Source organism: Xenopus tropicalis, chromosome 8, assembly GCF_000004195.4.
Source record: "Xenopus tropicalis strain Nigerian chromosome 8, UCB_Xtro_10.0, whole genome shotgun sequence".
Taxonomy (NCBI): domain Eukaryota; kingdom Metazoa; phylum Chordata; class Amphibia; order Anura; family Pipidae; genus Xenopus; species Xenopus tropicalis.
This window is the reverse complement of record NC_030684.2, coordinates 23509055-23537012: the sequence shown is the minus strand read 5'-3', so window position 1 is coordinate 23537012 and position 27958 is coordinate 23509055. Positions and strand designations below refer to the sequence as shown.

General features: G+C 43.0%; 1 protein-coding gene and 1 long non-coding RNA gene across 2 annotated transcripts in view; one reads left to right on the top strand and one right to left on the bottom strand.

The window, feature by feature from the left end:
- Positions 1–368, bottom strand: part of LOC105948193 — a 49527-nt gene extending 49159 nt beyond the window's left edge. The window contains exon 1 of the long non-coding RNA XR_004219899.1: positions 166–368. This is a non-coding gene — a long non-coding RNA (uncharacterized LOC105948193). The remainder of the gene's footprint in view (positions 1–165) is intronic.
- On the top strand, positions 18–27958 carry gnl3l (guanine nucleotide binding protein-like 3 (nucleolar)-like). The gene is made up of 15 exons (XM_002935492.5): positions 18–100; positions 188–225; positions 1543–1653; positions 1936–2052; positions 3405–3488; positions 3577–3712; positions 4463–4566; positions 4746–4890; positions 10014–10101; positions 18030–18207; positions 19168–19310; positions 20755–20891; positions 22522–22670; positions 26188–26362; positions 27640–27958. Exons 1-15 carry the CDS (start codon positions 88–90, stop codon positions 27705–27707), a joined length of 1686 nt encoding a protein of 561 aa, XP_002935538.2. The 5' UTR covers positions 18–87; the 3' UTR covers positions 27708–27958.

The following is a 27958-nucleotide window of genomic DNA, read 5'->3' as shown; positions in this document are numbered from 1 at the left end:
AAGTATTGCCTCTCCCACTATTCCTCCCAGCGTCAGAGCGCATGCTCAGTCCTTGCTTTACGCCAGTTTCAGGGTCGCAACATAAGCATGTCCAGGCACAGTAAGTCTGTCCGTTCTTCTGGCCTTCTGCTATTTATCTGAATTCTAAACCCCCGGCCCTATTACCTCACGATCTATCTCTTCACAGGGCACAAGCGGGCAGGAAAGGCAACGTACAAGGGCCAGGTGAGAGAGCCGCACATAGCAGGTTTAAAGAGAAATCAATCTCACCCCCAAGAGATTCTAGAAAACGTAGTTTTTAACGCGTGCCTATGCGCGGCGTCTAATTAAGCTACGAACTACAACCCCCAGCATGCAACGGGAACACGTGTTGTTGATGTCTCCTTATACAGCACAGTAAAAAAAAGTTTTGCTCGAGAGCTAGCATGGCGGAATACATTTTCATAGCACTGTACTGATATTTTATGACAGCACTCTTATTTTTAATGAGCCTGTTCAATGAATTGGAAATTTGTTGTCGCACCCCTGTTAAAACCTGGCATTAATTCAGTATCCAGCATGGCAAAGTAGCAGTTTATTAGGCTATGAAATATGGGGCTACTTTGGGGCTTTTTTTTATTTTTAAATAACCAGTTTAGTTGTATGTAGATTGCCTCAATGTATTGTAAATGCATACTAGTGTCTATAATTTGCACATGCAAATAACATATGTCTGCGATTGAAATGCATTTGTGTCACCTGAATCCTCCTGTGTGAAGGAACAGAGCATGGTTGGGAGCAGAATGATATGGCCAAAACACACTTGGATCGAGAGGTGTTCTTTTGTCAGGTTTACCATAAACCAATCAAAATATTGAACTGTGCATCAAATGTGCCCAGCCTTTGCCCTCTTAATTATTATAGGCTCCCCTTGGGCACATAAAGCACTGTGGTCACATGTTTTAAGTCTGAAGCCTTTTTAAATTCCTCTTTAAAGGATAAGAAACGTTAATTCACTTGGGGATACATATGTTAGGCAGCCCACTTGCACCAGGTTGGTCATCTTTTCTATATAAAAAAAAAACACTCAGCTTGGAGATCTTGTTTGGAAGGTAGCGCACTGTCAACTATATTCATAAGCCAGATTTTTCTTTATGGGCGATTGGTCTGGGTATATGTGCAGTACGCTAGGACTCACTAAGATTGTCATACTGTGCATGTGCCCAACCCAAGCCTACGTCTGTGCAAGAAATAGCTGGGACGTCATAAAATATGGCAGCACTGTGCTCCTCAGCCACATTGCCTGGACTGGTGTGTTGGTTTTATAGAAGGGCCACGCCAGTCGGGAGGTTAAAGTGCTCCAATTGTTGATAACAAGGAGTTCCCAATGCAGTGATTTAACCTTTCCTTGGTCTTTAATTAGTAACGGCATCATTTACAGTGTTGCTAGGGAGAGGCAAGTTGTGTCAATCAGACACCCATAGCCAATAATTGTGCTTGATAAACCACACAGATGTTAACAGGCAGTGTGCATGTTTCAAGTTTCACCACTCCTCTTTGCAGGGTAAAGGATCTGTGCAGCATGGGAAGAATGTCAAGAAAGACCCTGGAGTGCCCAACTTGTCCCACTTCAAAGAGCAGGCAAAGAGAGAGGCTGAGCAGAAGAAGAAAAGGGTCAGGCATGCTCCGATTTACTATTTGCACAGTCACATGACATGCTTTCATGTACAGTTATAGTAGGTTTTTGTAGGAAAGCACTTATTTAAAAAAATAAAAAAGTTTAGCGTAACCGAAGTTTCACAATTGCCATAAGAAAGGGTTATTAATTGTAAGGATCCCTGCCAAGAGATTGTTAATAATTTATTGATGGGGTTGCATATGGATATCTTGTTAGCAATAAGATACACATGGTATGGACATATGGGCTTCTGACACTGCATTTGGCCCCTGTCATAGGTGGAAGAGATGAGAGAAAAGCAGAAAGCTGCCAGACAGAAAGAAATGGCTAAGAGGAGGAGCCTGGGTACATTTCAGAACGATGTTTTGAAGCGCCAAAGGGAGTTTGAGCAAAAGGTAATACCATTAATTTTTGTGTGCTTTAAATTGGAAATGTACCTTTTTTTTTTTTAAAGGTTTTTATTTTATTTTCTTAACAAAACATACATACAACAGTACAAAAAACATGCTATGATGTAATTACAGAGGTTATACATTACACTGAATAAGTTTCCGGTCAGCATAGCCTGGGTACTATTAGGTTATTGTAATTCTTAGTGAGTCTGCTAATTCTAAAGTCCCTGAGTTATACCAAGGGGTTTGCTTCGGGTTGTGCTTCTAACCAGGGTTCCCATACATTCTCAAATTTATTGGGGCATCCTCTTGCGAGATATGCTAGTTTGATGAGGGGGAGTCTGGTATTGACAAGTTGTATCCATTGCTGGATGTCAGGTGGGTGGGGGCTCATCCATTTTATAGCAATCATTTTTTTTGCATAGAAATACAGCGATCTAAGCAATATTCTGGTTTTATTTAAAGGCACTAAGTCGTCAACTAGGCCTAGTAGGCACACTTCTGGAGACCTGATTCCTGGCAGGAGAACTTGTTCATTCAGATATTTGGTTACCTCTGTCTAGTATTTGGCAATTGCAGAGCAGGTCCATATTAAATGGAAGGGAAGTTGTTCTCAAGCACAAGGTCTTAAAACATTACAAGTACAAAAACAGCCAAAATGGGCCACTCTATAACTAGTTACTAATCTTGTCTTTCCCCGCTGGTGCTCCTCTTCTGTAAAATGTATCCAGTCAGTGGCAGATTATTGGGAACACTTGCAAACTGCCAAAATAAGGCTTTTCTTGAGAACAGTGCCATGATACTGCCACTGTCTACACCCATCTCTTGATACAAACACCACCAGTTTCCCTGCATGCATGGCGATTATTGCCACTTAAACATGGTTGTAATGAATAATGGAACCCCCCCTGAATCTACAAGTTGCCCATGTCAGATAGATCCCAAGGTAGGAAGATACACAGAGGAATCCAATTTGGTCTTGGTGTCCACTGCTTACTCATCCTATATCCAGCCAAAAGTTGGGAAAACTGTCTGGTTGTTTGGGGTTTATTAGCACCCTGTAACTGAAAACAGTCTAACTGTGAGGGATCAGTTTTGTTGTTCTTATTTTAACTGCTTATCTTTATATCCTATTGATTTTTTTTCTGACTTACAAACTGCAGCCTGGTTGTTATGCTAATTAAGCACTAGCAACCAGATAGCAGTTGAAATTGTTGAAGCTGCAGAGCAGTAAATGTAAAAATTTCAAAAGACCTGAAGACTTTTCTGCTGCCTACAACCTGAAACATTGTCCACTGACATTATTATTTGATGTTGAGTGTAACCAATAATATCCAATAAATGCTTCTGCTCAGGAGGCTGATCTTAGGAGTCTGGAGAAGCATGAGCAGCTGGAGAATGAGAATTCCAGGAAGGCTTACTACAGGGAGTTCAAAAAGGTCAGTTCAGAATTCTATTTGTGCACTATTTGCAAGTTATGTACTGTAATTTTTTTTTACCATCACTTTCTGTCTTTTCTCTGTTCAGGTGGTAGAAGCGGCAGATGTTATTTTAGAAGTGCTGGATGCCAGGGATCCTTTGGGCTGCCGATGTCCCCAAGTGGAGCAGGCTGTAGTACAGTCTGGCACAGAGAAGAAACTGGTGTTGGTTCTTAATAAAATAGGTAAATTCTAGCATCAGAAATGTTCTCTTGCTTTAAAATACTAATTAGTTCTATATATAGGCTTGATTAAATGTTATAATACCAACCTAAAGGTGTATTTGTTTTCAAATTATGAGCAGTATCACAGCACATATACTGAGAACATCGACATCTAGTGGTAGTTCTGGTCAAATGCACTGTCAGCAATTTATAGGAACTGGATGTGTAGATGAGGACACTAAATATAATTACATGTTCCATTTGTTGGAAAAAGAGTTGTGTTACATTCACAGAGGGAAATAGTTAAATTTAGTCACCTTAAGCTGGCCAAATGAAGGGATCATACTGTGGGCCTACAGAAACCTGTTGGGTGAGGACCTTCCTATAGGTAATTGATTGATTTTTTCACCATATTGATCAGGAGGCTGTTGAGTGAGGCCCCCCCCATATGCAAGCCAATCAGCTACTGACTGGATGGGCCAAGAGAACAGCTTGTAAGCACCAGGGTATGGCTTGCTTTAGACATCAGATGAAAAGGAAAAGCAAAGCACTTGCCCTTCCATCTCTGTTTTTCCAGGCTGTTTTGTAGCAAGATGACATCTCAGGAAACTTTTATTCTGTAGGATCTGGAGCCACCAATATATAAAGTTCTTTGGAAGGACCTTGTCAAACATCTCTAGTAATCTGTGTTTTTTTGTATAAGAATAAATTGTGCTTCAGCATTCCTGAACATCAGAAAATACATAAATCCTGCTTAATTCTCTTGTGTAGATCTCGTCCCTAAACCTGTTGTGGAGAAGTGGTTGAAGTACCTCAGGAATGAGTTCCCTACAGTGGCCTTCAAAGCCTCCACTCAGCAGCAGAACAAGAATTTGGTATTGCAAAGTTTTGTGCTGTTCAGTTATTGTACAAAACATATCTCTGGGAAATCATTTTACTCCTGGATTCAAATTTTTATCTAATACACATCAAGGCAAGGGTAACTTATACTCTTGCACAGTAATAGTTAGCTTTGGTCACTTCCTTGACACTCTTCCCTTGTATCGTATTACAGCAACAGAGCAGAGTGCCAGTCAAGCAGGCATCTGAGGATCTGCTGAGCTCTGGAGCCTGCATTGGCGCTGATTCTCTAATGAAACTCCTGGGCAATTACTGTCGGAACAAGGACATCAAGACATCTATAAGTGTGGGGGTTGTAGGTATGTTTTTTTTGTTTTTTTTTAATGTATTTATATATTTTTGATTGTGACCATAGAAGGGGTTGTTTATTTTGACCGCAGGCAAAATTGCAAGGTCGGTGCCTTAGTGCTCATACATTTGTGCCAGGGGTCTGGTTTAGCTCTGGACCTCGCACCAGATATTTTAGGTACAGATTGTAGCATTGGTGGGTGCAGGGCAGCTCTGTCCTTTTTTAAAAGATTTTATTTTGCATATTTTATATTTCAAACAATTAAATAACAGAAGACAAACTAAAGAGGAAAGAAGGAAGAGAGAGAAGGGGGGGGGGGGCGAGGCAAGGCAGTGCTTTTGGTTATACAGGATTAATAGTTATCTGCACTTATCCATACTTTATAGGTCCAACCATGTTCCCTATATGGCATTAAATTTCTCCTGGCACCCCCTTGCTAAATCAGTCAGTTTCTGGCTAGGGAGGGAATCATCCACAAATTTTCGCCAAAATTGAAGAGGAGGAGGATCTAGGGACTTCCAGTGCAGGAGAATGGATTTCTTAGCGTAGTAAAGCAACTGCAGATAGCACAGTCTAGAATTTGGGCGGAGTTGCAGGTCCTAAGAGACAGAGTTCAAGAGAGCGTATGTTTGGGAAGGCAAGCTTCTCGTTAAGAAACTGTAATATTTCGCCCCAGAATCTCTGTATCACCGGGCAGGACCAGAAAACACGAAACAGAGTGCCTACATCGATTCTGCACTTGGGACATTGGTCAGATGCGTTTTCATAGATTTTGGCCAGGCGGTGGGGGTTTAGGTACACTCTATTTAAGAATTTTAGCTGAATATATCTGTCCCTAAAACAGATTGATATTTCTGTCACTTGTTTAAGGGTATCCGACCACATTTCATCATCGAGCACGGGAATATCACTCTGCCACTTTGAGTTTGGCTTTCTGTAGAGGGGAAGGGCCTGAGGCAGATGTATGATGTAGAACCAAGGGAGGGGTTTGGACAGGTCCTGTCTGTGAAGATAGGACTCCAAGGTTGTTTGGGCTACCCTTAAGGGCCTTGCAGGAAATTGGATGTTGAAGGCATGGCGTAGCTGCAGGAATCTAAAGAGCATGTCTGGCGGGGGTGCACCTTGTCTTAGTACATCAAATGTCTTACATTCACCTCCGGTGACAATGTCCCCTAGAGTTTTGATGCCTAGCTGTGCCCATCTTGCAATGTCTGGGAGAGCATGGAAGTGTGGGAGCTGCATGTTACCCCAAAGTGGGGTCCTTGGCGACCAGGTCTCAAGTGAGCCATGGGCCAGCTTCTGTGATTTCTGGAAGGCCTGTACCACTGTGGCCTTGGGGGGTGTAGTGGGATAGACAGGGGAGGTTCCACAGTAGGGAAGCTTTGATAAGGCCTCATACGAATCTAATGTAGCAGCCTCCAGGACCACTGCTGGATTGTTAATGTTGGGGACCATCCACCAGTGGGCAAAAACTAGCTGGGCAGCTAAACAGTAGAGACTGGGATTTGGTAAAGCTAGTCCTCCTCCAGAGGAAGGTGCCTGCAGTACTTTAATGTTCAGGATCTCCTGCCCACAAGAATTCCCTAATTATTTTATCCACTCCACTGAACCATTTCGCTCGGGGAGTTATCGGGTGTTATGTAGGCCGTATAAGAACTTAGGGAGAAAAATCATTTTAAAAATGTTGACTCTGCTAGGCAGGGAGAGATGCAGGTCTTGCTATATGGATACATTGGTGATTAAAGCTTGCACCACCGGGTTTAGGTTTAATTGTTCGTATTTATTTAGGTCCTTATGTACAGTAATACCTAGATATTTGAATGAGGTCACAATTTGGAGTTGTGATATGTGGTCAGGGGTACCTGGAGGAAAGGGGGACTTAAGAGTGGTTAATTCTAAGTCCAGAATACAGGCTAAATTCAGAGACCACTGCCAAGAGGTTTGCCAAAGCTTGATCTGAGTTTGCCAAGTATAGCAGCATGTCGTCTGCATAGAGTGATATTTTTTCTGTGATATTAACTATCCGTAAGCCCTCAATTGCCTCATGTGCCCTTACACGCACAGCTAGAAGTTCGATGGCCAAGGCGAACAACATTGGGGAGAGAGGACACCCCTGACGAGTGCCTCTCTCCAGAGATATATCCTCTGTGAGCCTGCCGTTAACTAGAATCTTAGCTCGTGGGCAGGCATACAGCGACTGTATCCAGTTTTTGTATCTAGGACCAAAGCCATATAGGGTCAGCACTTCCCAAAGGTAATACCACTGGACAGTGTCAAAGGCTTTGGCTGTGTCCAAAGCCTCTACATTTCTATTCCTGGGGGTTCTCATGCAGAATAGATAGATTAGCAAATAAACGCCTTATATTGATATACTAATTTAAGTCTATTAGCTAAGATTTTAGCAAATATCTTGATATCAGAGTTTAATAGAGATATAGGCCGGTATGACGCACATTGATCAGGCGGCTTACCTGCTTTAAGGATTAGGGTGATATAGGCGTCATAGCAGGAATCTGGCAAAATAATAGGCTGATTCGTGCTGTTAAATAGCTCTACCAATTTAGGGGATAGGAAGTCAACATACTTCTTATACCATTCTATGGGTATCCTGTCTGGGCCGGGTGTTTTGCCAGAGGGCAATGCATTGATTGCCTCCTTAACTTCATCGACTGTGATGTCCTTGTCAAGCTGCCTCATCAGGTCAGTCGGCACCTCTGGAAGTTCAATGTCATTTAGGTATTCATGTCCCTGCACTGAATTGTCTAGGGGCACTTGATATGTTAGTTTAAAATACTGCCGAAAACGCTCTGTCACCTGAGCTGGATCGGTAAGCTCATTTGCCTCATCCATCACACTACTTATTACAGTTCTAGGTACATCACCCTTAGCCAGTAGTGCCATTTTTGTCACCTTTGTCATACCAGGCTACTGTCCTATGTAACTCACGTTGTGAATACTTCTCTGTTAGGAGCAAGTCTATATCTCTTTGTGCTGTCTGCATACCCAGTTAGGTTTCATCCGATTGTGCTAGAGTTAAATCTACCTCTGCCTTAGCTAGCACATTTCACGCCAGGGAAAGGGTCGAGTCATACTCCTGTCGGACTTAATTAAGGAGATGTAGGTACCCCCAGTGCAAGCCTTTCCGGCATCCCAGACTACATGTGCCTCTGCAGTACCTTGATTTACATCCCAATATTGCATTAGTTGGGGGAAAACCCGTTCCTCTACTTTAAGAATTCACTATCCATTTTGCGGGAAGTCTCCAATGGCCTGGAGGGTTGCTATTGGGCCTATTTAAAGGTAATAGTAGAGGGGCATGATCGGAACACATCCTAGTCAAGAACTCGATTTCAGTCACATTGGGTAATATGTCCCTAAATCCTAGACATATAATAATTCAAGACATTGCGGAGGAGGCCACAGTATAGCATGTATAGCTTACGCTGGGGATGCTTCCGCCTCCAGATGTCAACCATCCCAGTGGCCTCTGCCCAGTTAGCAAATGTTCTATTATCATGGGTGGAAGGGTGCAACCTATCCATACCTGGATCCATGACTAAGTTAAAATCCCCCATCCAAAGCGTGGGGAAGTTTCCCAATACCTTCTGCAATATCTCATTTAAAATCTGAATATCTGCCGACGGGGGGAGATCGACATTGACAATTATATAGGAAGTGCCTGCAATTTGGCCTTTTAAAATTATATACCTTCCCCCTCTGTCAGATACAAGTGCCTCGAAATGGAAGTTTAGTGATTTTCTAACTAAAATGGCAACTCCCCCGGAGTAGGTAGAAAAATCAGCATGGTAAACTGCAGAGGCCCATTTGCGCTTTATGGCTCGGACCCTAAACTTTAAATGCCAGGGTCCACTAAACAGTTTGATACCAAATATGCACAGGTTTACCTAAGTATGTGGCATGTAGGGGCCCCAAAATGAAAATAACCCCATATGCTGTATCATTTGTGTTGTTTCAGTTACTGCAAAATCAACATTTTTACTGCATTTTATGGTGGGTAAAGGCACAAAAAATGAAGTTTACCCCAGAAAACCATATATTTGTAATGTACACTTTCCTCTGAATCTAAAATGGCTACCCGGGTCTTTCTACTCCAAAGTACCAAGCCGCAATGCTTTTCTAAATTTGGCGATTTTGAGAATGTATATGGTTTTCTGGGGTGAAGTATATTCACCCCAGAAAACCATATATTTTTGGAAAGTTTACTATCCCCCGTATCTAAAATGGGTACCCATGTCTTTCTACTCCAAATTATGAAGCCGTATTCTCTAAAATTGGCGATTTTGACAAAACTTTAGAAAATCGCCTCAAATTTTCAACTTTGCACCATCTTTTCTCTCCCAGGTCATTAGGTAACCATATAAAACACCCTAAATATGAACACCAGGGGTCTAATAAATAGTATGTACGGACCCCAAATGAAAGTAATGCAGGTGAATTTTCTAGCCTGCCTGCTCAGTTTTGCAAACGGAACCCCCCAGACTGCGTATAATGTGTTGTAAGATCTGATCCAATGGTCACACTGTGAAATAAATAGTTCTGTTTGTGTACACATCTAAAAAGTGTGTGAATATGTAAAAAAGCAAAGCAGGTCAGAAAAGCAGCAACAACATTTTACTTTTAGTAAAAGGTATGTTGTGTGTGTGTGTGTGTGTGTAAATGCATGTATGTGTGTGTGTAAATGTGTGTATATAGGTAAAAAAAAAGCCCACTTACCTTTTTTTGTGAGCAGGAGGGTCCTTGGCTGCACAGTGTGTCCTGGATTGCACAGTCACTGAAGCAAGAAGTTAGTGGGTGGGCTCAGAGGGGCTGCACCAGGAGGCTCTTAACAGCAGACACATGCAATCGCATCACAGGACCGACTTGCCAGCCCCCTTGCCTCATTGCCGAGGGGGTTGGGGGTACATCTGACGGCACGTAGTACCTACTTTGTTGCCGGGGAAAGGGTTAAAGGATGGGGCTTATTTGAAAGGGTAAACAGCCATTAATGCAATTAGGCTTACGCAAAATAGTCAAGGTATACAAATAAGAACTTATTGAAGGAAGATTTTTTTTTTTTCCTTTTTAAAAAAGAACTTTGATTTTTTTATTTTCATAGTTTTTTTTTTTTTTTAGGGTTTCCAAACGTGGGGAAGAGCAGTTTGATTAACAGTCTAAAGAGAGCAAGGGCCTGTAATGTGGGTGCCACACCCGGCGTGACCAAGTAAGAGCCGCACACAGAAATAATGAGGTCAATTGATTACTCTAAAGCAGATACTAAGCCATATTAAACATGTGTGATCATGGTTATATATACAGTAAACTGGGACAGAGAGATTTTAAATTTCTCTTACGTCGTGGGGGACACAAACAGTGTGATAAAGGGCCCTCCCACTAGGAGGAAGGACACTGCAGTGAGCAGAGCTCAGTTTTTAAAATGTCCTTGACACAGGAGATTAGGACTAGCCTCTAGAGAGGCTCTGCACAAGGACTACAGTATATCAGTCAGTGGTTAGCACTGACAAAAGGGGTGAGACCAGAGTCGGCAACCTGTTCGCACTCAGGGTGTCAGGCCCCATCGTAGGATTCCCCCTCTGCACCTCGGAGTTCCTAAAGTAGGTAACCCTGTGTGGGCAGAACTGAATAGCAGAGTCCAGGGTGTCCCTGGTTGGACTGGAAGAGACGAGCGCCATTCACTGGTTCTCTTTGCTAAGGTAAGCGGTCTCACTTCCCCTCCCTCTCCTGACTTCAGTCAACCTGCGGTGTGCCATTCAGTAGCTTCCTGCGCAATGATGACATCATGGCTTCCTGCTGGCTAAGAGCACTTCCTGGGGCAACCACATCCAAACAGGCTGGTCTTTTGCCTTGGTATCACATACTGACTCACTTCTCGCCCACTTTGCCCTGACTGCAGCCCACTCCTCAACCAAACTCCAGAGACTCCTGAGTTTTCCTCAGCGGGAACATCTGAACAACCCACTGTAGGCTCTTATTACACAGGGTTACCTATTTTACAAACCTCCTCTGATGTACCCGCCTGGGCCATCTCATTGCCTTAGTCCTTGTCAGGTCTCCAATGCATACCACAATTGGCATCCTCAATTGACAAAATGTTGGTCAAATTAACAGACAGTCCAGCACCCTCAGCCAAACGCAAGCATGGTCCTGGTTGAACAGGCCTTCAATTCAAGCCCATCCCCATCCGAGGATGAAGCTAGTCAGGGGGAGGTATTTTCCTCAGCACATTCGGATTCCGAAGGGGAAGAAAATTCCCTTGAGCCTTTTCCAAATGTCGGCCACCTCATAAGATTTCAGCCACCTTCCCTGCTCACGACCAGCTACAGGCACTAATTCAGGATGAGTGGCAGTCATCTGAGAAAAAAATTTAGGTCACCAGGTGCTTCACTAAGCAGTAGCCTTTTCCCAAGGAATTTATTAACAAATGGAGTTTTCCTCCGGTGGTAGACGCTCTTGTATCTAGGCTATCTAAGGCCACAATTTTTCCTGTTCTGGATGCTTCGGTGTTTAACAACCCCACTGATAAGAAACTTGAGGGGTTTCTCAAGGCAAAAAAATGGAAAGTTGTGCCCAACCACTAAATTTTAAACCATTAGTCCCTTTGCTAAATGTATATTGAAGCAGTAGAATTCTTAATGAATCGCTTAAGTCAGTGTAGGACTGGCCAGAAGGGATAACTTTGACGCAGTTGGCCAGCTTGAAGTATATTGCAATGTATGGACAAACAATCCCTGTTTTGCTTAAAGGGGAGGGCATTTCTTAGTTGCTTAATGCACAGAATGTCTTAATGTCCTATATATATTGATAATGGGTGAGTGCAGAGGATCTCTTGTTGGGTTTCTCAAGGCCACATTCTCAGCCTCCGGCTCAGCCCTTCTTCCCATTCTAGCATCTGTCTGGGTTAGCCAGGCCATTGAAGCATGGTCAAATTCCTTGCTCCACCTCAGATTTCCCAACTAATTCTATACATATCAGAGGCCAATGTCTTTGTGGGCTAAGCGGTGCTAGATCCAGCCAAACTAGTGGCGCACTCCTCAGCACTCTCAGTTGTGACTCCCAGGTCTTTCTGACTACAACTGTGGTCTGCTGACCTCAGCTCCAAGAAGTCCCTGGTATCTGTCCCCTTTAAAGGATCTAGACTTTTGGGAGAATAATTGCATATCTCAAGCTACAGGAGGTAGATACTCTTCTTCCACAGAACAAACCAAGTCAAGTCAAACTTCAGTTCTAGGAGAGGCATCTCCTTTCGGACTCAAGGGGTCTGCAACTAAAAGTGGGATGGGAGCGTGAAGCACCCTATCTCCTTCAAACAGCAAATCTTCTTGCTGACTACAACCCAGAAACCTTGGATACTGGGTTACTCGGGGGAAGGCTTCAGTTCTTTGCACAGACCTGGACCTGTTACAACTGGGTTCTCAGGACCATATCTTCCGGTTACTGACTTTAATGCAAAAGCACCTCCAAGATGCTTCTTCATGTTGCAGCTTCCCTTACAACCAGTCAAGAGGGAATCTTTTCCGACAGTCGTTTATTCCCTGGCAGACTCTGGGCTGTTCCAAGGGCTCATTGTTTTCATGGGTTCTACTCAAAGCTTTTCATTGTTCCCAAGAGGGATGAATCCTTTTGACCGATCCTAGACCTGAAGCATCTGAACAAGTGGGACAGTTATCATCATTTCAAGATGGAATCCCTTCATTCAGTCATTGGCGCCATGGAACCTGCAGAATTGTTGGCATCCCTGGACATCAAAGATGCCTATCTGCATGTCCCAATCACTCCTCACCACCACCAGTTCCTAAGGTTAACCTTTCAGAACCAACACTTTCAATTTGTCGCTCTGCCCTTCAGTCTTTCCTCAGCGCCAAGGATATTAATGAAGATCATGTCTGTCATTGCAGCCCTTCTCTGTGGTGTGTCTATTGCTCCATATTTGGGTGATATTCTCAAACCTTCCTTTAAGGAAAACCACCTTCAGCTAACCATCCAGATGCTTCAGGAAGTGCATGATTTTTCTGGGTCTCCAGTTCGACACACTTAAGCAGCAAGTGTATTTCCCAAAGGAGAAACAACACAAGTTGCAGTCTTCTATCCGCCACCTGAGGGCGGCACCATAACTGACAGTGCAAGTCTGCATGAGAGTCGTGGTCTTGATGGTGTCTGCCATCAAGGCTGCCCAGTTTCATCTTAGCCCACTTCAAGCAGTAATCCTTAGAAAGTGGCGTAGGTCATCCCTGCACCAACTAATCTCTCTACCATCAAGATATCGCTATTATGGTGGCTTCTTCCTCACCACTTGTCTCAGAGTTAGACATTCACCAAACTGAACTGGCAGATAGTTATGATGGATGCCAGCCTCCAGAATGGTCCAGGGTGTGTGGTCTCAAGAGGAATCTCTGCTCCCAGTAAACTTGTTGGAAATCAGAACAATTTCGTCTTGCTTTTCAGTCGTGGCAGGATCTTCTAAGACACAAACCGGTGCGTGCCAGACACTGCCGTCACCTACATCAACTGCGGAGCAAGGTGGCAAACAAAGGTAGCCCCATCCTGATCTGGGCAGAGAACAACATTCTGCACCTGTCCCCCATTCACATCCTCAGAGTGTCAAATTGGGAAGCAGATTTCCTAGGCAGACAACGGGTGGACCCTATAAACTGTACCACTCAATTGAAATCTTTTAGGTGGAGGGAAGAAAACCAAAAATACTAAAATAATGTGGTTGCATAAGTGTGCACACCCTTAAATTAATACTTTGTTGAAGTACCTTTTGATTTTATTACAGCACTCAGTCCTTTTGAGTATGAGTCTATCAGCATGGCACATTTTGATAGCTTTTTTGCATGCTTTATTTGCTTCCTTGTACCTGATGAAAGTTTCTGCTGTCCCAGCTCACTTGAATGCTTTAAAAGCATGTTTTTCTTACCAACCTCGACACTAACCCTTTTATTCAGCCATAAAGGTTTTTCTTTGTGATGCCTCTCCCCTTGCTTACAAGGGGAATATACTGTTGTGTATACCTGCAAAGCAATGTTCCATTTTTCTTCTGTGTCTAACCCTATGAAAAGCCTTTCCCAGTTGACACATTGCAGAGATGCCCTTATACTGGCAAAGTCTGCACGTCTAAAATTGAGCGTTTTAGTTAATCCCTTATAGAGCTGTCTCTGCATTATCTCATAGGAGACCATGTTGTGATCGCTGTTCCCCAAATGCCCATCCACACAAATGTTCAGTATTATTAGTTATTACCAGTTCCAAAATAGTCATTCCTAGTAGGTTCTTGAACCGTCTGAAAGTTGTCATTTAGCATATTTACAAACCTACTAGCTTTTTCTGACCATTACTCCAGTAACATAGTAACATAGTAAATTGGGTTGAAAAAAGACGTACATCCATCACATTCAACCATAATGCCTATATATAACCTGCCTAACTTCTAGTTGATCCAGAGGAAGGCAAAAAACCCCATCTGAAGCCTCTCTAATTTGGCGCATAGGGGAAAAAATTCCTTCCTGACTCCAAGATGGCAATCGGACCAGTCCCTGGATCAACTTGTACTAAGAGCTATCTCCCATAACCCTGTATTCCCTCACTTGCTAAGAATCCATCCAGCCCCTTCTTAAAGCTATATAATGTATCAGCCAGCACAACAGATTCAGGGAGGGAATTCCACAACTTCACAGCTCTCACTGTAAAAAATCCTTTCCGAATGTTTAAATGGAACCTCCCTTCTTCTAAACGGAGTGGGTGCCCTCGTGTCCGTTGGAAGGACCTACTGGTAAATAAAACATATATGATCCCCTTATAACTATGCATAGTTATCATGTCACCTCTTAAGCGCCTCTTCTCCAGTGTAAACAGACCCAACTTGGCCAGTCTTTCTTCATAACTGAGACTTTCTATACCCTTTACCAGCTTAGTTGCCCTTCTCTGGACCCTCTGTAACTCAATCATGTCCCGTTTGAGCACTGGAGACCAAAACTGAACAGCATATTCTAGATGGGGCCTTACCAGTGCTCTGTAAAGGGGAAGAATAACCCCCTCCTCCCGTAAATCTATACCCCTTTTAATACAGCTTAAAACCTTGTTTGCCCTTGCAGCTTCTGGCATTGCTTGCTACAGCCAAGTTTATTATCTACAAGGACTCCAAGGTCCTTCTCCATTATTTATTTGTCTAGTGCAGTCCCATTAAGGGTATAAGTGGCTTGCATATTTTTACATCCCAGGTGCATGACCTTACATTTATCCACATTAAATCTCATCTGCCACTTATGCACCCATATTGCCAGTTGGTCAAGATCCTGTTGCAAGGATGCCACATCCTGGATAGAATTGACTGGTCTGCAGAGTTTTGTGTCATCTGCAAACACTGATACATTACTCATAATACCCTCCCCTAAGTCATTTATGAACAAATTAAACAAAAGTGGACCCAGTACAGAACCCTGAGGGACCCCACTGAGAACCTTACTCCAATTAGAGAATGTACCATTAACAACCCTCTGTACCCGATCCTGTAGTCCAGTTTTCTATCCATGTGCAAACGGCTTCACTAAGACCAATAGACCTTAGTTTAGAAAGCAGTCGTTTGTGGGGAACGGTATCAAATGCTTCGGCAAAATCCAAATAGATTATATCTACTGCATCCCCACTGTCCAGCTTCTTACTTACCTCATCATAAAAAGCAATTAAATTGGTCTGACATGACCTGTCCTTCATAAAGCCATGCTGATTACTGCTCATAATGGCATTCACCAGTACATAATTTTGTATGTGATCCCTTAACAAGCCTTCAAATTACTTGCCCACCACGGATGTCAAACTTACAGGCCTATAATTGCCAGGCTGAGATCTTACTCCTTTTTAAATATAGGAATGACATTCTCCTTCTTCCAATCACTAGGTACCATACCTGATGAAAGCGAGTCTGTGAATATCAGAAACAAGGGCCACTGTAATTCTGACCCTAGCTCTCTCAGTACCCAAGGGTGTATTCCATCTGGCCCAGGTGCCTTGTTTACATTTATCTTGTGTAATCCTTTAAGCACCATATCCTGTGCCAGCCACTGTGTAGTTGGAGCTGAGGCAACAGTGCAGCTATTGGGTGGGACTTTGCACTCTGGCTCCTCTACTGTATACACAGAAGAAAAGAACTGGATAAGCACATCTGCCTTTTCTGTATCCGCTGTAACCATATTGTTACTATAACTCAATGGGGTCACGCCCTCAACCTGCATCTTTTTACTATTAATATACTTAAAAAGCTTTTTGGGGTAAGTCTTGGCCTCTGCCGCGATTTTTTATCTTTGCCTTCCTGATTGCTGTTTTACAACACTTGTTATAGTGTTTATATGCATTAAACGCAGCTACTGTCCCCTCTGACTTATATTTCTTAAAAGCTTTCCTTTTTTTCCCTATTAATTTCTTTACCTCAGTTTTAAGCCACATAGGGTGATTCTTAACACTTCTACTTTTTCTTCTTAATGGAATAAATTGAGAACAGTAATGATTTACCAGTTAACTGTGAATGTCGGGATTATTAAAGTATTAAAGCCTCCTCCATTTGCAACTGTAGCTGGGCCTCATCCCCCTCACTTATACAGGGGGTGGTTTATAGCATACACCAATGATCATTTTCTTTGTAACCATTAGCCCTACTGAAATTTCTAACGAAAAAGGTTCGACATTTTCATTGGTAATGTCTTTACTACATGGCTTTAAATCTGACTTTACATAAAGACAAACCCCTCCACCCTTTTTAATCTCTCTGTCCCTCCTAAAAAGTGTGTAATCATTTAAATTCACGGCCCAAGTCAAGTCACATTTTTCATCCCACTAGGTCTCTCTGTACCAGGTACCAATTCCTGGTACTCGGACCTTCTGCCTCATTCACTGGAACCCCCAGTCCTGCTACCCTAGAGGGGTGACCTGCTATGCCAGGACCCTATTTGGCACCAGAATCCCCAACTCCTCTATCAGGCCTCTATCTAAGGAAAAAGGATTCTCTGATGATGTAATCGAGACCACCATCAAGGCACAAAAACCATCGACTTTCAAGATCTGCAAAAGGACAAGGAATTGTTACTGGCCTTGGTGTGATCAGCATGACATTGGCTTCCGAGAATTGAATATTCGAACAGGACTAGATTTTCTCCGGTCGGGGGCCCAAGTCTCTGCGAACATTGTCCTTTTTCAGGAACGTCTGGCCCTCCATGAAGATGTTCGGACCTTCTTACAGGGGGTTTTCTGGATTACTCCCCCCCCCCCCCTTCTGCTATTCAGTCCCTCCTTGGGACTTGAACCTCATTCTTAGCGCACTTCTGGACCCTCCGCTTGAAGCTCTCAACTCAGTTGATCTTTGAACCTTAAGATGTTTCTCGTAGCCATATCCTCTGACGCATATCTGAGCTTGAGCACCTTTTCGTGTTCGCCTCCTTCTCATCTTCCATGAGGACTGTGCGGTTCTTCGCACTGTCCCTGGATTTTTTGCCCAAGATGGTCCCATCATTTTACAGTAATGCAGAGATCAGCCTTCCATCCTTCTGCAACAATCCATGCAACGCGAGGGAGGCCAAACTATATTGCCTCCATGTCCTTAGAACCCTAAAAACTTATGCTGCTTGTATCACACCCTTTCGGAAGACTGATACCTTGTTTGTGCTTCCTTCGGGACCCAGGAAAGGCCTTCCTGCAAAAAACACACTTGCTCGCTGGATCGAGGAAGCAATTAGGTGGTCCTACCTAGAACAAAAGAGGATGCCCCATTATGACTTAGGGCCCATTCTACCTGAGCATTGGGAGCCTCTTGAGCTCACAGGCATATGGCATCTGCTGATCAGTTTTGCAAGGCAGCTACTTGGGTCTCCTTACACACATTTACAAAATTCTGTGTAACACTTACATTTCCACAGAGGCCGCCCTAGGCTGAAGATCCTCCAGGCAGCAGTTTCTTCATGAGTTCCTCCCTCCCTTGGTCCTGGGGCATCTTTGGTATGTCCCCACTGCTCTTGTGTCCCCCACATCGTAAGAAAGAAGAATTTATGTACTTACCATTCTAGCCCCCATCCCCATGAAAATTTGCCACTGGCTTCAAAAAGAAATCAACATAGGGAATTCATTAACATTAAATTACTTGCTTAGATGCCTGCAGGAAGTTCATTTGGACAAACACATCAAACTGCTAGACTGTCCGGGTATCGTCATGGCTACCTCTACGTCTGATGCTGCTGTCATCCTACGCAACTGTGTGAAGATCGAACAGCTTGTAGATCCTGTGGGCCCGGTGGAAGCCATATTGAGACGGTGCAACAAGGAACAGGTAATTTTATTTGAATGTCAAATGGAACCCTTAAAAATTAAATATTCATTAATACAGAGAAAAATTTTATTGGTATCTGTCATTTATAACAAGGACCAATAATAATTACAGGGTATAATTGGATCTGCTAAAAGGGGTTTTTTACCTTTTAATTTAACTTTTAGTAAGATGTAAATAGTAATATTCTGAGACAATTTTTGGCTGTGGGTTCAGTGACCCCAATTTAAAAACAGCAAAGAGTTGAAAGAAGAAGGTAAATTATTTAAAAACTATACCAAATAATGAAAACCATTATATACAGGTATAACTATATGCTAAAAGTTAACTTATATCCACCCCTTTAAAATCATATTCTGTCATCAGATAACATTCAGAACCAAAAATCCATTTAGGGCTCTGGCACACGGGGAGATTAGTCGCCCGCGACAAAACTCCCTGTTCGCGGGCGGCTAATCTCCCCGAGTTGCCTTCCCCTGCCATCCCACCGGTGAACATGTAAGTCGCCGGCGGGATGGCACACGCGGCGGCACGATTTCCCGAAATCGTCGAAAAAGACTCGCGAGGCTTTTTCGGCGATTTGCGCGAAATCGCGCCGCCGCGTGTGCCATCCTGCCGGAACTTACATGTTCGCCGGTGGGATGGCAGGGGAAGGCAACTCGGGGAGATTAGTCGCCTGCGAACAGGGAGTTTTGTCGCGGGCGACTAATCTCCCCGTGTGCCAGAGCCCTTACAGGAAGAAGAAGCCTTTAAACAGATAGTACCACTCATGACCAAAAGAAAAAAATGTGAACACCCATAAAGCTTTTAGGCTGTGGCCTATAACCATTCAAACCACCCTGTTATTGGCACACCAAATAACAGGTGCTCTTATTCAGATAACCTATGGCAACCAATCAGCAGGTAGCATTTTTTGGCCTGGTGTTGCAAAGCAAGCTTCCAATTGGTTCCACCCTTTTTCAGATCATTCAGCACTACAAAGTGAGCAATTTTCGAGATACACTGGAGTTCCTGGCCATGCTGGCTAAACGGCAGGGTAAGCTGAAGAAAGGTGGCACACCGGATCATGAGAAGGCTGCCAAGTCTGTTCTTACAGATTGGGTGAGGTGGGTGTTGCTTTATGCTTTCTGATATCTGAGAATCTGCCACTGAATGCACAACTTCAGATGCTACATAAAGTATTTAGTTGCTTCTATAGAACAATGGAATACAATAGGGTAAGGGCCAGACATATTATAATGTGCATATGACAATGTCTGTACTGGGATTCAAAATAGGCCTTGGCATTTTAAGTACACAGAGTCCCAAACAGCCCAATAAATAGTGGCTGTCTAAGGCATCTTACAGCAGCCCCTCTGGCATTTGCCAGATCCTACAGATTGCCAGTATGGGCCTGCACATGTCCCTACCTTGATCCATGGTGAGTCTAGATTAAGGTTACCAGGTCATTAGCTGGATTTTCTAGATGAGTCCCTGGTTCTCTGTAGGTCTTTCCAGGTCTGGACTGAGATTCAATATAGGCCCTGGCGTTTTAAGTACACAGAGGCCCAAACAGCCCCCCACTGGCCCAATAAATAGTGACTCTCTTTTAACTGTTGTCCAACCTCTGTGGTACCGAAGGTCAGAATTTTTCTGGCCTACATGGTGAAGAGCTGAAAATGGAAGCCAGTTTTGACCACTCCCCTTTTTTAAACCACACCCACTTCAAACCACACCTATGTTATTACAAGAGATTTTCAGCCCATCCCAACATTAATGGTGGAAGCGCAGCAAAAACCAAAATGGTTGATGCTTACTGCAGGGATACCCCCCTTAATTCATATGTGCAAGAAGTTAATTATGTCATATTAAAGAGATACTGACATCAGAAATTAAACCATTATATACTTCCATCATAACTTTGTCTTTGCATGCTATTTATAATTTTGCCTTGAAAGTATTTGCCCAATGCTTTTAAATTACCTATCTGATCCACCATGTTCCTCTATGAGGGGGCTGCCATATTTGTGCAGCAGTAGTCTGTTAGCATTAGAAGCTATAACTGACAGGCTGAGAAGGGACAGTCCGGTTGGCAAAACAGTCAGGTTTAGGAACTTCAAGTAACAACTACTTACAAAAGCAGCCCTATCAGTGAAAAACAATCTACATGACCTATAGGTAACTTTTAATGTCCATTTATATTTTTAAGAGCGGTTTTTAGTGTTGGTATCAATTTAAAACATACCCTTAAATCTATATGCTTCCCCTGTGGATAGCACATCAACCCCCAGCACATAATTACACACCTTAGGGACCATATACTTACTATTTCCAAATGCTAACAAATTTCCAGAACAAACCCCTGCCAGTTTCACATCCCACAAGCAGAACAGAGCAGGCAGAGTATGGCACACACGGGCAGGGCAGAATAGGGAAGGAGAAGGATAAACCTATTGTCTATGTAAGTAACTGATCATGAACTCTTCAAAAGACTGATAGAGATAAAAAAGATTAAAAATGTTATTTTTATTGTTGGTAAATGAATGGTCCTTTGTCTTTATCTTCCCCTAGTGGTAAGATCAGTTACTTCACCCATCCCCCAGAGACGCACACCATGCCTACACACGTCAGTGCGGAGATTGTCACAGAAATGGGGAAGGCATTTGATTTTGAGGCCCTGGAGATGGACAACCATGAGTCTTTATTAAGTAAGGGCATAACAACAACAACATTTTCCACCAGGGAGACCAAAGTCTTTTCATCTGCCTTACAGGACAGGCTTTCATAGCCACCAAGTTTTAGAACTCATTACCAAAAGCTCAACAAGGGATGTGACCAATTAATGTAGGGCAAAACTGTGATGTCAGTGGATCAGTAAAAGGACAAGGAAATGTTAGTACACTGGGGTTGCCAATATGTTAGGCACTCTCTAGTGAGTTAATTGAACATGGGTCAAGTTTATGTTCATTAAAAAATGAAATTTTACTCATGCCACCATCTCTGCAGTATTTCTGAAGGCATCCTTACATCCTTACAGCTTGTGGGTTTAGTATTCAGTTGAATCCCGGAATCCCCTGGATTGGGCCAAATACCGAATTGAATCCAAACCCTTTATGCCACTGGAAATTGCTGTCATGCAGACAGAAATAGCCAGTGCACACACTGCAAATTTATTTTGCATTTAAATCGTCCGAATACCAAACCAAATCTGGGATCGGTGCATCCATAGTATAAATGGACTATTTTCTGTGCATATGCACAAGTCAAGATGGCCGCAAAGGAGCCTTGAAAAATTCTACAAAGATGGTGGCACTGAATGACTCAAGATCCCCAGTGCAGTCCCCAGTGGGGCATGTCAACCCCAAAAATAATTTTTTGCATAATGAAAGAGAATATAATTCAAAGCAACTTTCCAATATGAAATAATTAAAGACTTGTAGCGCTTTAAACATTATTTGTAAATGTAATTGCAATTGAAAGCAGCATTTGCTGAACTCCTGGTTGTTACATTTTAAACAATGTTGCAAAGGTCAGTCTTCTCCAGCAAGGCAGGTCTGTCAATCTGCTGGCTTGTGGTACATTGTTTCAACAGTCACCAGGGCAGAGAATAAAAAAGGACAGGTAAACACTGCTTCTAATAGCAATTATATATACAAATAACTCAAAAACAATTACAAACTTGTAATAAAGGTATATTGCAAAGTTGCTTAGAATTTTGGTTTCTTAGGCAAAAAATAATATTTTGCATTGCCTTGTCCTTTAATACACTGAGTAGTACCAAACAAATTGGCACCCCCAGTGTGTTAAATCCAATTGTCTGGTGAGGTGGCCAAACTAGTGGACTGTTATCTGATTTGGCCATCAGTGCAAAGGGTCAAATCTAGATAATCTGATCTTTTGCCCCAATGTCAACATTTGCAAAAAATCCAGTAGCACACTGAAAAAGTAGATCAATGTTTATTTAGCCCAAATACATACAGAGCAAAACAACGTTTCGTGCCCTGAAAGCTTAAGAAAGTGCTAGGAGGGGCCCAAAATGTTGCTTCGCTCTGTATTTGTGCTATACACCCCTTTGGGTGTATAAACAGAGGATAGAGCTCCCCAACAATAACAATGTTCAGACACATGTCGGAAGAGGACCGAGTCATTGAACTGATGCAGCCCTCAACCAGTGGGATTCTTAGATCTTTCAAATGGCCAATTTCAGCCAGATACAAATCAGGTAGTACCTCAAAGGGTTTCATACATAGGTCTGGCCCAATCTGGAGGGGCCAAGTCGGCAGCTTTTATTAACCAGTGTATGGCCAGACTTCAATCTACTTAACTCTACTCCTGCAGAGGTCCAGTCTATCCCAGAGGGCATTGTTATGGAGGTCTCTGGGCTCACAGCTGGTGTCGGAGAAGAGGTGGAGCATGTTGAACTGGATGAGTTAAGTGATGAGGATGAGAAACCCACAGATTCCATGGAACAGGACATAGATACAGAGGTAGGAATTACAAGAAGCAGTTTACCCATTGGAGTAATTACAGTATACATAGTAACATACATAGTTACATAGTAAGTTAGGTTGAAAAAAGACGTACGTCCATCATGTTCAACCATAATGCCTATATATAACCTGCCTAACTTCTAGTTGATCCAGAGGAAGGCAAAAAACCCATCTGAAGCCTCTCTAATTTGCCGCAGAGGGGAAAAAATTCCTTCCTGACTCCAAGATGGAAATCAGACCAGTCCCTGGATCAACTTGTACTAAGAGCTATCTCCCATAACCCTGTATTCCCTCACTTGTACTAAGAGCTATCTCCCATACCCCTGTATTCCCTCACTTGTACTAAGAGCTATCTCCCATACCCCTGTATTCCCTCACTTGTACTGAGAGCTATCTCCCATACCCTGTATTCCCTCACTTGTACTAAGAGCTATCTCCCATAACCCTGTATTCCCTCACTTGCTAAGAATCCATCCAGCCTCCTCTTAAAGCTATATAATGTATCAGCCAGCACGACTGATTCGGGGAGGGAATTCCACAACTTCACAGGTCTCACAGTAAAAATCCTTTCCGAATATTTAAATGGAACCTCCCTTCTTCTAAACGGAGTGGGTGCCCTCGTGTCCGTTGGAAGGACCTACTGGGAAATAAAGCATTAGAGAGGTTATTATATGATCCCCTGATATATTTATACATAGTTATCATGTCACCTTGGACCGATTCGGCAGCTTATCTGCCCGTGTAGGGGCAGAAACGAGGGGCCTGGCCAACCAATATCTAACCTGAAATTGGCCAGATCTCGATCGGGCAGGTTAGAAAATTGGGGACCGAATCGGCTCGTTGATGCAGTCCCCGAACCGACTGCCCCTTGCCGCCAGTATAATTCGATCGTTTGGCCCCAGGGCCACACGATCGAATTTTTTTTTTTTAACTACACGCTCCCCGATATCGCCCACCCGTAGGTGGGGATATCGGGTGCAGATCCGCTCGCTTGGCGATCTCACCAAGCGAGCGGATCTCGGCGTGTATGGGGACCTTTAGCCAGTCTTTCTTCATAACTGAGACTTTCCATACCCTTTACCAGCTTAGTTGCCCTTCTCTGGACCATCTCTAATTCAATAATATCCCGTTTGAGCACTGGAGACCAAAACTGAACAGCATATTCTAGATGGGGCCATATCAGCGCTCTGTAAAGGGGAAGAATAACCCCCTCCTCCCGTGAATCTATACCCCTTTTTAATGCAGCTCAAAACCTTGTTTTTGCCCTTGCAGCTGCTGCCTGGCATTGCTTGCTACAGCCAAGTTTATTATCTACAAGGACTCCAAGGTCCTTCTCCATTATGGATTTGCCTTGTGCAGTACCATTAAGGTATAAGTGGCTTGCATATTTTTACATCATAGGTGCATGACCTTACATTTATCCGCATTAAATCTCATCTGCCACTTAGCCACCCAGATTGCCAGTTGGTTAAGATCCTGCTGCAGGGATGTCACATCCTGGATAGAATTGACTGGTCTGCAGAGTTTTGTGTCATCTGCAAACACTGATACATTACTTATAATACCCTCCCCTAAGTCATTTATGAACAAGATAAACAAAAGTGGACCCAGTACAGAACCCTGAGGGACCCCACTGAGAACCTTATTCCAAGTAGAGAATGTACCATTAACAACCACCCTCTGTACCCAATCCTGTAGCCAGTTTCTATCCATGTGCAAACGACTTCACTAAGACCAATAGACCTTAGTTTAGAAAGCAGTCGTTTGTGGGGAACGGTATCAAATGCTTTGGCAAAATCCAAATAGATTATATCTACTGCATCCCCACTGTCCAGCTTCTTACTTACCTCATCATAAAAAGCAATTAAATTGGTCTGACATGACCTGTCCTTCATAAAGCCATGTACATAATTTTGTATGTGATCCCTTAACAAGCCTTCAAATAACTTGCCCACCACGGATGTCAAACTTACAGGCCTATAATTGCCAGGCTGAGATCTTACTCCCTTTTTAAATATAGGAATGACATTAGCCTTCTTCCAATCCCTAGGTACCATACCTGATGAAAGAGAGTTTGAGAATATCAGAAACAAGGGCCACTGTCAGGGTCGGACTGGGCCGCCGGGACACCGGGAAAAATCCCAGTGGGCCCTGGTGGCCCAGACCCGACCCTTGCGGCGCTCCCCCTGCCCGAACGCTACTGCCCCGACGCGTTATATTTATGCGCTCGGGGAAGGTCGTCGGGTGGGGGGCCTGTGAGGGGGGTTGGAGGGCCCTCCGGGGGGGTACGCTATGGGCGCCCCGGTGGGCCCTCCACACCCCAGTCCGACCCTGGCCACTAATTCTGACCCTAGCTCTCAGTACCCAAGGGTGTATTCCATCTGGCCCAGGTGCCTTCTTTACATTTATCTTGTGTAACCCTTTAAGCACCATATCCTGTGTCACCAACTGCGTAGTTGGAGCTGAGGCAACAGTGCAGCTATTGGGTGGGACTTGGCCCTCTGGCTCCTCTAATGTATACACAGAAGAACTGGTTAAGCACCATCTGCCTTTTCTGTTCACTATCTGCCTTTTCTGTATCCGCTGTAACCATATTGTTACTATAAATCAATGGGGCCACACCATCAACCTGCATCTTTTTACTATTTATATACTTAAAAAACTTTTTTGGGGTTAGTTTGCTGCAATGCGCTCCTCATTTCCTATCTTAGCCTTCCGGATTGCTGTTTCTTATAGTGTTTATATTCATCAAACGCAGCTACTGTCCCCTCTGACTTATATTTCTTAAAAGCTTTCCTTTTTTTCCCTATTAACTTCTTTACCTCAGAGTTAAGCCACATAGGGTGATTCTTAACACTTCTACTTTTTCTTATTAATGGAATGAATTGAGAACAGTAATGATATAAAATCATTTTAAATGACAACCATTTCTGCTCTGTGTTTTTATCAGAAAACATAATGCCCCAATCTATGCCCTGAAGCGCTGCCCTTAAGGAGCTAAAATTTGCTTTTCTAAAATTCAGCGTCTTTGTTGCCCCAGTGTATATTTGATTCCTGCACCAAACATCAAATGAAATAACATTATGGTCACTATTACCCAGGGGTTCAACCACTTGCACATTTGCTATACGTTCTGGGTTATTAGCGATCACTAGATCCAATATAGCATGGTTCCTGATTGGCTCAACAACAACTTGTGACATAAAGTTGTCATGCAGCAAATTATAAACTTGTTCCCATTTACTGTCCTGGCAGTACTATTGCCCCAGTCAATATCAGGGTAATTAAAATCCCCCATTATTATCACTTGCCCCAAACTAGCAGCCTTTTCTATTTGCAACAGGAGCTGAGCCTCCTCCTCAGGAAGTTTAAAGAAAAGTTAACTAATATCTTGGGAAAACTTTAATTCCATTGTTATTTTTTGGTTTATTATAGCCCTACAGTTAGATGGTGCAGCTCCTCCTAAGGCCATTTCTTGAATGCTTGTCCGCTGACTGGGTTCACTCTTTTCTAGTTTGGTCCCATGACTGTGGAAATCAAAGCCCTAAAAAGCAAAGTCCAGCTTGAACCAGAACAAGTAGTTCCCAAAGCCCCGAACTTGCAGGAGATTCAGTCTATTCACCCATTGCAGCAAGGACAGGCCCTGCTCGCCGCCAGCAAGAAGAGGAAAAAGTTGCAGAAGCGAGCGAGTGAGTAATGTACCTTGGTTGGATGACATCATGTGTATTTTAATAGGTAGGAGGGGGTGCACTGTTGATGTAGGACTGGCAAAGATGTACAAGGATGTTGCTACCCCCACCCAAGCTTTCCTATTGCATGTGGGGATTGGGATGCAGATGATGAATCTTAGCCTAGGGTGAAATGGTTGGCTGAACCCTTGAAGACCGCTAAATCTTGGCAATGTTAACCCTTTCTCACCTATAGCAGTGACATAATAGTATCATTGTGTCGATGCCATAGATTCTACAGTTCCATTTTTTTATTTTTTGTGTTTACTTATAGTGGATAAAAAGGTTAAAGCAGTTTATTGCCTAGGTACACGTCACTTAAAGGGGTTGTTCACCTTTAAATTAAATTAAGGGTTTATGTCATAAAAGACACTAAGAGGGGCACATTCATCAAATCACGAGTTCGAATCCCGAAATGGTATAGTCAAGATAATATTGTATTGGCACTCCAAAAGTCATTTTGATTGCTATTCCCCTTGGGAAACTTTGTGCCATTATTACATATGGGGGTTAGTATGTTGTAACCATAAAAAAAAAAAAAAAAATAAGACCATTAGAAAAGTTGCTTAGAACTGGCCATTCTATAATATAATAAAAGTTAAAGGTGAACCACCCGTTTAAAGGAACAGTTCAGTGTAAAAATGAAACGAAGTAAAAAAAAAAGATTGTGCAAAATAAAAAATGTTTTCAATATAGTTAGACAAAAAATGCAATCTATATAGGCTGGAGTGAATGAATGTCTAACATAATAGCCAGAACACTACTTCATGCTTTACAGCTCTCTAAGCTGTTAGGAGTCAGTAACCAATCAGTGAACTTGAGGTGGGGTCATATGGGACATAACTGTTCAGTTAGTTTGTGAGCACGCAGGTCAGATTCAATACCAAACTAACTGAACAGTTATATCCCATGTTGCCTCCCACTAAAGTTACTGACTAACTAAGAGGTTAGAAGTTAAGTAGTGTTCTGGCTATTATGTTAGACATCTGCTCATTTTTACACTGAACTGTTCATTTAATGTGTTTGGTGACCTATAAGTGGTTTAGCTGCCATTATCTGTACTCTGTTGTGGTTCAGTTTGGGAAATTTTTCAGAAAACTATAGAAAGGCACCCAGTACAATAACAGCTGACACATAAGTTTTGTATCCCTTGCTCTATACACTAACAATAGAGAATATTCCATATTGTGCTACCGGTGTTGAGTACTCATACCTGTTTCTTTCTGTCCCTTCTGCAGACAAAATTGCCACAAAACTGTCAGATTCGCTTACGCTAGCAATGAATTTTGGACTGAGCGATGACTGAGAGGGAAAATGGACTTTTATAAAGCCCATCGTTGACCATAAGGGTGCATCATCCTTGCAGCCCCGCCGGTACACAGGACCCTTGTCATTATCCTAAATGCTGGACTGTGCTGGGTCACTATAATAATGCTGAGTAGCCACTTATGCAACAAAACAGGAGCAGCAACCCTCACTGTTTTCTTCGACCTAAACTGTTTATTGAGTTGCTTCTCTGGGTTTTAAAGCCCATTAAAGAGATACTGTCAACACAAA

Excerpts from the sequence above, each read along its gene's own strand:
- gnl3l (XM_002935492.5), top strand. Across the intron at positions 226-1,542 it reads AGGCAACGTACAAGGGCCAG|GGTAAAGGATCTGTGCAGCA; the intron begins GTGAGAGAGCCG and ends TCCTCTTTGCAG. Across the intron at positions 4,891-10,013 it reads TATAAGTGTGGGGGTTGTAG|GGTTTCCAAACGTGGGGAAG; the intron begins GTATGTTTTTTT and ends TTTTTTTTTTAG.